The sequence below is a fragment of the Chanos chanos genome, chromosome 2, assembly GCF_902362185.1.
Source record: "Chanos chanos chromosome 2, fChaCha1.1, whole genome shotgun sequence".
NCBI classification, from domain to species: Eukaryota; Metazoa; Chordata; class Actinopteri; order Gonorynchiformes; family Chanidae; genus Chanos; species Chanos chanos.
Window position 1 is genome coordinate 13,151,397 of NC_044496.1, and position 9,203 is coordinate 13,160,599.

General features: G+C 39.3%; 1 protein-coding gene across 2 annotated transcripts; it reads right to left on the bottom strand.

The window, feature by feature from the left end:
* Positions 1-4,605: 4,605 nt before the first annotated feature.
* On the bottom strand, positions 4,606-5,574 carry mafa (MAF bZIP transcription factor a). 2 transcript variants are annotated; one of them, XM_030766053.1, is made up of 2 exons: positions 5,482-5,574; positions 4,606-4,962 (listed from the first exon to the last, which is right to left on the bottom strand). In XM_030766053.1, the coding sequence occupies exons 1-2, from the start codon at positions 5,572-5,574 to the stop codon at positions 4,606-4,608; spliced, it is 450 nt and encodes a 149-aa protein (XP_030621913.1). The 2 variants fall into 2 exon arrangements, with proteins under 2 accessions (XP_030621913.1, XP_030621912.1); XM_030766052.1 differs by having other exon boundaries at positions 4,606-5,574.
* Between the last annotated feature and the right edge of the window lie 3,629 nt (positions 5,575-9,203).

Genomic DNA, 9,203 nt, shown 5'->3' on the forward strand with positions numbered 1-9,203 from the left:
CATTTCAGTATTCCTGTCCATGTATGCATATTGTCAATATCCTTTGGGAAGACCAAGAGGAGAGGTCTCAAAAGGAACATCGGTCAGGAAAAACAATTGTCCAATTTTCCATGCTCAATGCATGATTTGTTGTTGTTGTTGTTGTTGTTGTTGTTGTAAAAAAGATCTTCTGTCGTTATGTACTTATTCTCAGTCTGAGTTTTTTATTCATCCCTTAAAAGTATGTTTTTTTCAAACTGTTTGAATGGGCACTAACTTAAAACGAGGGGGTTTAAAGACATAAAATGTGATTTATAAGTATTAAAAATCTATGGAGAGGACTAAGTGATCTGTGGCACTAGTAGGTAAAGTCACTGAATAAACAGGTTGAATAAACAAAGTAAAGAAAACATAATTTAAGATGATCTTGAGGCATTTCAGAGGTCATACTAGATTTTTCATCAAAACATAACAGCAAAAGAAAAGAAAAGACAAGAACAGAAAAGTGAAGAAAAGAAAAGAAAAGAAAAGAAAAGAAAAGAAAAGAAAAGAAAAGAAAAGAAAAGAAACATCAAGTAAAAAGTAATATTACAGAATAGAGTCCTATCAAAATTTCTATATAACATCTATTCTATATTTAAAATGAGAAACCCACTTACATATCTCTGGCAAAATTATGTGCAATTAGATAAACCATGGCTTTAGTTCACAGTAAACTCAGAAGAGAGCTGGTGCCTTATACGCATGCTAAGAGCTGGACCTTGCACAACTACACAGAGTCACCATCATGATTTATCATTTGTACATTGCACAGGCTGAACCCTTTCTAGGCGATTAATCATTGGGAAAATCACTCCATTCTGAAGCTATTGTCTCTGTCTCTCTCCTCCCTCACTCTCCTGAGCAGAAAACACACAGCCTAGCCACAGCTTCCCAGGATGGAGGAGCACACACCAACCTCACACAGGAAATCCACTAACAGAGCAGAGCAATAAATTAAAATAGTGTTTGCTATTTTGCTTCCATTAATTCTGTAGTCACAGTTAATTACAGGTATATTTATTTTCAAAGATTATGTTTTCTTGTAGAAGCTGTGGAACAGGGAATCATGAGTAAAGAATCTCTCTAACACAAAAAGACAAGTCATCTCCTGGAATCATTGCATGTGGGTTCTGGGGTGCCATAAATAGTTGAGTCATTTTCCCCAAAGAAGACTGCTACTGAGTGTTGGCGTCACTTTCTACACTTTAATCAGCAGTCCCTCAAAGAGCTCTCTGAACTTTGTTCGGGGGACACCGTATTATAACAGTACATAATCTCACATTCAAAAGCAGACCTGGCTACTTCTCTGCTTGTTTGGTGTCTGTCATGCTCTGTTTAATCTGTTAATCAAACTGCTATATCTGACATAAGAGAATGAGCAGGCAGACAGATAAATATGGGTCTCAATTCTACCACATCAGATAAAACAGAGGGCAAAGCACTGGGCATGCAAACGCACATACACACACTTTCGTGCCAACTCCTGATTTTATACATACACACACACATGCGAGCGTGCGCGCGCACACACACACACACACACACACACACACACATAGAAAGAGAGGAGGGAAGAGGGGAAAGGGGGAAAGGGGGAGAGAGAGAGAAAGAGGCGGGGGGGACTTTCAATCATTTTAAAAAGTGCAGTGCAAATTAATTTAGGATTCTGCTCTTCGCTGAAAATATAATAATCTATGATGCACAACAGCCAGTTGTCTAACTAATGTAAATGCAATACAAATGATTCACTGTACTTACAAACACAGTGATACTGAATGAAGTGATTTTGAATAATACTTTTGAAGCAGCCCAAATTACGGCCGAAACTTACAGCATACTGCACGCAGTTTGTAAGATGAAGTAGGACCTTAAAAAAATCAAAGAGCAAAAATGATTTGGTGACTTTGGGTCTATGATAGCGATAAATCACCACAGTCATGACGGAGAAGGTCGCGTTGCGCCAATCATGCTGTTGTCTTCTCATTTATTTGATTTGTGACGTGCTATTTTAATAAGGTAATCGCAAAGATTGCGAACTGACGACTTCAACAACGTTGTAAAATTAAGTTTTGCTACTAATTTAACAGACAGTCCCGCTGTCTTTGTAAGGTCATTGATACAGTACAATGTAGTGGTTCGTGACTTTGTCCCAACTGTTGTTCAATGTACAACTCAAAGTACAAAAAGATCTAGAAAATAATATGGTATACCTGTTTTGCACTCTTACGTCAAATGAGGGACTGTAGGCTAGGCTATATCATTTAACATCGGAATCACTCTTCATGTGACAGCTCTTCTTGTGATGCGCACTCAGCACTTTTATATGCATACACATATATGTTCGAGAACATGATGCATATCTCTTTCTTAAGCAGGCTATATGCTACATTTATATCACTTTGTATTTGTTTCACGCAGAAAAACATGAAATTGTTAGCGGCGACTTAAGTTATCACGTGTTCGCCACTCGAAAGTTCAGAAATTACAAATATTCAAATATAGGCTGTAGGGGATAGATAATCGCAAAATGCTGGCTTCCGAAAGAGTCGGTACTTTTGATATACCTCCATAGTGTTATTGGACACATTTATAACGCAATTACTTTGCTATGTTTAAAATAAAATACAGTCAATCAGTGTCCAGAAAAAATACAGACTTTTTGAAGCCCAAATAGCATTTTATTGCATATCATGTATTGTATGAAACGAAAATAAGCACATATGAACATCACATACGGTTAGTGAGAGAAATAATTTTGCACAGCAAAATATATAAGAAAAGTTTTAATTAACATATTTTAAAAATTTATTGATGAATGGTATTTCCCCATTTTTACAAGCAGGGTGTCAATCCCTGACTATTTAACAATGTCCAGACATTATTGATTATTATATTATTGCCTTGTAAATAATGAAATTGTTTAAGACAAAGGAAACTAGTCCCGTTTGGCAATATAACTAATATGATCCTTAAATTTTTACAGCAATGCAGAATGCCTTTTAAATTAGCGTTTTAGATAGCTTCCATTTTGTGATATATGATTGTAGGCTACATTTTAGTGCATCTGGTCCAAATACTTCAGTTCCACGAGGAAAGAACATTTTAAGTGCATGGTTTCCCACACTGAGCTAAATGTCCCCCGGTTTAATACTTTGGCTTTTGAAATACAGTGCGTGGTTGGTTATGACAAGGGCTAGGCTACATCAGTGACATTTCTGTTTTAATTGCAAGCACATACTGCAAAAAAGCTTTCCGCATCATAAAAATCCTGCTGTATAATACAACTTTGTAACCTCTCAAATCTGTTAACTACAACAGAGAACAATTTAGTGCATAGGATCACAGTGTATCCTACATCTAAATCCAATCTACTGAAGTCAGCATTCCGCTTAGCATAAAACTGTAGCAGAACTATAAGGTTCACAGATAATTAAACTATATTTAAATTATATGCTAAAATCCGTAGTTCATTCCATAGTTTCCAAAATGCATAAGGATGAGATTTTTTATTAAATAAACAAACCGCTTTAAGCAATACACAGTTTTAGTCCCAGAGAGGGATTCCTTTTAGAAACGCTGAGGTCCTTTACTCCCTCGAAACATTGCTTCCAGACGGCCAACTTTCAACAGGAATGCGTCAGTGCATGAACTGTGTGGCAATGGGCGCTGATGATCGTGCAAGTCAACACGGTCGAAATACTTTCTCACTGAAGGGAGGTGGTAGAATGTTCCTTTCACTTTTTTGTTGACATTCCAAAAAAGTGAGTTTGTAATAAAATAAAGGTATGAATGCCATGCTGGAGTCATCCCCGTAAAGTTCATTTTCAAACACAAAAAAAGGAAGAAAAGAAAACCATACATGTCCAGCATGCAGGCCTGTTCAATTGTCTCTCTTTAAGCCATGTTTAAAGTTTCTTATGATAAGTTCTTTTGTTGTTGCTAAACACAAAGTGGCAAGCAGAACGCATGAGATGATTATGGGGTAAAATGGCAGGCTCGCGGTCTTCAGACTTTGGCAGAAAAAAAGAAAAAAAAAAAACAGGAAAAAGGCCAAAAACCTTCCTTCTGGAGGTAAATGAAACCGTTTTTGGCAAGCATTTATTCTGGTTCTACTCAGTAAAAAAAAAAAAAAAAAAATCAAAAGGGTCGAAGAGTGGTGCATACATGGTGCATACATCAGAATGCATGCAAACATTTAAAACATCAACTTGAGGGGGGAAAAAATACAGAGCATAGCCTATTCAAGGACACTGCAAGCCAAATGAACATCGATGAAAAACTCAAGAGCTTGACAGATGCGCACTGTAAAAATAATAATGGCAATAAAATACGAAGATGGCACGTTTCAGAGAACGCTCCAAAAATGAACACGTATCGATGATAAGTTGCATGTCTGTGCACCCGAAAAACTCAAGAACGTTTGACCAAACCCCATTCTCATAAAATCGAAAAAGATTTTAAAAGTTGGCAACTTTCCCCCTTGGTCTAACAAACAAAACAAACAATAACTCACGAAGAAACGTTTTAAGTGGGGCACTGACAAACTCAGTTGAACTATTTTGTTGTCTTATATTATGTGGAGACTCACATGAAAAACTCTGGAGATGAGGGGTTGTTGTCACTGCTGGATCCATTTTCTCTGAAGCCATTGTTGATGAGCTTCTCGTATTTTTCTTTGTATGCATCCCTCTCTCGGACCAGCCTAGAGATCTCTTGTTTGAGGTGATCCACTTGCTGAATGAGCTGGTTCTTCTCTCCCTCCAGGACGTGCCGTTGCTGGACCCGCTTATAGCGACAGGACTGGGCATAGCCTCTGTTTTTGAGGGTCCTCCTCTTTTGTTTGAGCCTGATTACTTCTTCCTTGCTGACCCCCCGTAGCTGCCGATTGAGCTCTCGCACTGACATGGTCACCAACTGCTCATCCGTAAACCGGTCGTCCAAGTGCATGTGTTGATGGCTTGCTCCAGAGTTGCCGTTGGACGGAACTCCGGGTGTTTGGTGGTGCCCGGTGCTGTGGTGGTGATGGTGGTGGTGGTGGGGACCTCCGTTCTGGGCTGCTGCAGCAGCGATAACTGCAGAGACCACAGCGGCAGCTGATCCCATCTCTTCCCCGGGCATGGTGCCTCCTGCGCCGGCTGTACCAGCAAACTGCTGCCCTCTAGCATAGCCATCGAACGTCTGAAGCTGGTGAGTGCTGTTGATAAGCGCCTCAACTGCGTCTTCAGGGCTGAAGCCCAGAGCCTCCGGGTTCAACTGCTGTTGGTAACCGGTCATCCAGTAGAAATCCTCCAAGTGTGTCTTCTGTTCGCTCCCCGAACCCGGACTTGGCGCCGAGAAGCTTGGAGAAGGGGGAACTGAGCTGCAAGGCGTGCTCATCGGGGTGGAAGACAAGGATCCCCCGGCGATTAGGCGGCTGCACTGGCTGATGCTGCGATCGGGCTCCACCGGCTCCTTTTTCACTTCAAACTTCATCAGATCGAAGTCATTAACATATTCCATGGCCAGGGGACTGGTGGGCAGGTCGGAGTTGCTCATTGCCAGTTCTGATGCCATCCTCTTGCTGCTGACAGTCCTCCAAAGGGGGTGAAGAGCAGCTGTCAAACTGGTCTGGTTTGGAAGAGTATGAGCCAGCTTGATAAAATGTTTTGACTCTCACCAGTATAAAAAAAAAGGTTTTCAGTTTTGCAGCGACGCGCTCCTAACTCCAAATTAATAGTTTTCTTTTGTAGAGTCTACTGCACAGATGCATGAGAGCTGAGCGTGCGGGTTTCTTTTCCTTCGTTTTGCATGAGAATTTCGGCGGCTTTGTATTTCAAACATTTAACACTTTGCTGTCTCTTCACGAATACATTGTGTAATTCGGAACGGGTGAAGAAAGGAGTAGGCTAAATGTCGTCCTGAACATGAAATTACCCTGACTTCTAGTAGATTTTTAAAAGGAACACACAGTAGATGACTTTAAAAGCATTGCTGAGTTTTATAGCTGCCCTGACGTCAGGTTTGAAATGGGAAATTGACTCGAAGGTTTAGCCAATGGGCTGGCTGAATCCGAGAGCCAATTAGCATATTAGTACAGAAACAAAACTTTTCTCAACTGTCAGAGGCTATCAGCTGACTGTCAGCTGGAACTCAAACCTTTAACTCTTTCTTGTCTCGGTCGAATGTGGGTTAGGAATGAGCTGGAAACAACTCTAACAATGATTTTATACGTGTTTAATTTAGTCGTTTGTACATATTGCACCAGTTAAAGTTGCATCGGGCAGTGTGTTCCATAATGTCATTTTATGTATACATCACTTTCGACGCTTCTTGTATTATTATTATTATTATTATTATTATGAACAACAGAGAGAAACAAATACACATGTAAGAAAAATAAAATTCACTCAGGTAAACCTTTTCTGTATTCTGTATGACACTGAAGCAACTGGCTAGACATGCTTAATGCTCTGTGTTCTTCCTCTGTATTATAATGGAGTTAGCGACCACATTAATCATTAAATGTGGAAAATTTGTCTTGTATACGGCCACTCTTGTACAACAAGCTCCACACCACTGTAACCAAATATTTTCAAAGGTAATCTGAAATTCCTGCATTTTAAGAGCACGAACATTTACTGAGCAATAGTCTCGCAACTGTAGTTGTAAAACAAGAATTATTTTAGATAACAACGGTTTTAAGAGAGGTTGACACAAAGCATGCTCAAAAATGGCCCAAAATCTGCACGTAGAAAACTCAACAGTGCCACCTTTTGGATCTTAGAGTGAATGAAGAAGGGCGGGAAAAAAGAACTTGCAAAATTTTTTCGAAGCCTTTTAGCAATGGGAGGGAAAAAATATTGGTTTTGTTCAGTAATTTAGTTCAAGCCCAAAGAGGCACAGACCTTTCACTGGTTATCATATCAGACACAATGAAACCAGATATATGTACAGTGCTGTAATATGAGTGGAGTTTGCTTTACTCCGTCATAAACGAGGTGTTCCAGGCATTCCATGAGTGTACGACTATAAAAGGTGTTTATCTATTCTGCTCGACCTGCCCCTCTTCTAGTCATACATTAAACTGCGTTCTTGCACATTGCACTCCATTTCGAGCTCAGGGGTCAGCCTTTCTTTCTTTTTGTCTTTCTTTCTTTACATGATTTCATTTAGTGATATTTCCGGTCATTCCACAAATTCGCTGAATTGTTTATGTAATAGCATAAATAGAGGGTAGAATTTTAGGCCGCAAACCTCAAGTTGTGTTCGATTGAGGAGGTCCTCCCTTAGCTCTTAGACTTGGTTCCTTCAATTAAGCATAGTTTTAGTCACGACATTAGTGTGTAATCATGCGTTCGAACAGACCTGTGATGACGAATTTAATTGTAGCCTACCACTGGAACATGTTTCAGAGTGCTCCCACTAGCTATGCTGACAAATGGGAAGCTACATATTCTCGGTACTGGTATAAAACATCACTACACAAACGTTTCCTGTGTGACCAGATTTCCTCTTCAGATAGAAATACCCTCTAAGCGTGACTGAAAAAAAAAAATAGCTATGAAATGAAATGTTAAGTGACAAGTCTTCCAATATCTCCAGTTGCTTTGTTAGTTATGAACAAATGTTTCCACATGGATTGTGGTTGCTTCTTTTACTGATTTTACTCAGTTCTGAAACAAACAACTTCTCATAAAAGTTTATGGTAAGGTAAAGTGGTCATGAGCACACTTTTATGACAAAAGCCAAAGGAAGCAACAGTTTTCATGGCATTTCAGTTTCGCATAAATAATTGGGGACAAATAAGTTTTAGTGTTGAGCTTGATTGATAGGGTAATTTGCAAGGGAATTTTCCATTTGTCACAATTCTTTGTCCATTTCAGTCAAGTGATTTTCTTCAGCCTTTGCCCCTCTGTCTCATCAGAAATAAACAGAGTTCGGATGGCAGCTCTCTAAACAAGCATTGATCCCTCCTGATGACCATGCAAGAGGAGCTTAACATTATCTTCTTTTTTTGTATTGCAAAATTCTACCTGACTGTTTTGTCTTCTGATGGTTAATGAACTGAACCTTGCTGTTTCATTTTTTTTTTATCTGAACCACTCAGACATTGATTTCCTTTTTAGTAGATAGCGATAATCACATTAGTATTTTCTCACACAACTGTTGCATAGCTCTCGCTAAGAATTTGCATCCTAACAAAAGCTTAAGAAGAAGAAGAGGAAGAAGAAAAGTGAAAAAAAAAAGAAGAAGAAGAGTTCAAAAAGACAGCACTTCTGTTGCGGCTGTTAAACACAGTTATGTATGTGTGGGTGTGTGGGGGTGAGTATGTGTGTGTGTGTTTGTGTGTGTGAGTGAGAGAGAGAGAGAGAGAGAGAGAGGGAGAGAACATTTAGTAAAGTTCAAAATCGTCAATAAATGAGTAATGTCACGAGAGGAGACATTGCTCACTAGTATTTTCTATGAGAAGGATACACCAAGGATTATTGTTGTTGTTCATAACATGCACCAAGCAGCAGTTTGAGAATTTGCGTGTGTGTGTGTGTGTGTGTGAGAGAGAGAGAGAGAAAGAGAGAGAGAGAGAGAGAGAGAGAGAGAGAGAGAGAGCTGACAGAGGTTGACCTTCTTTGGTTCTTGAAGATATAAATCATGTAGAGTAATCAGCAGGATTTGTCTTAGTTCTACTTATGAAACAGTGAAGCTGTATAGCTCAGCAAAGTATGCCGAATCATTCTTAGATTGTGATTAAATCTGAATTAGTAGTTTTCCTATTCTGAATGTACACTGTATAAGCTAACAATTTGTTTTAGGCTGACTTGCTTTTCTCTTGTGATGTGGCAAGGTATAAATGAAAAATATGAAGTTCTTGGCCCTTTTAAACACTTGAATTTAACGTATTTAAAACAAACCATATTTCATGCACAAAAAAACATAAAAGTGCTGGTTCCTTTAAGAAACGTGTAGTATGAGCTCAACACTTCATTCAGCACTTCAGCTAGTGAGACAGTGTTCTCTGTAGAGATGACACACAATGGGGAGTATCAATTTGAGAAACCACAGATGACACAAAGCCTCACACTCTGAAGTCTTTTGCATCTTCTCTACCATATTCCAGCAAACATCACCCAGTTGCAATTTCTGGTTTGGGGACAACTTATAAATATAGTTGCACCATCATCTCTTGTAGTACAGCCACGTGAGAC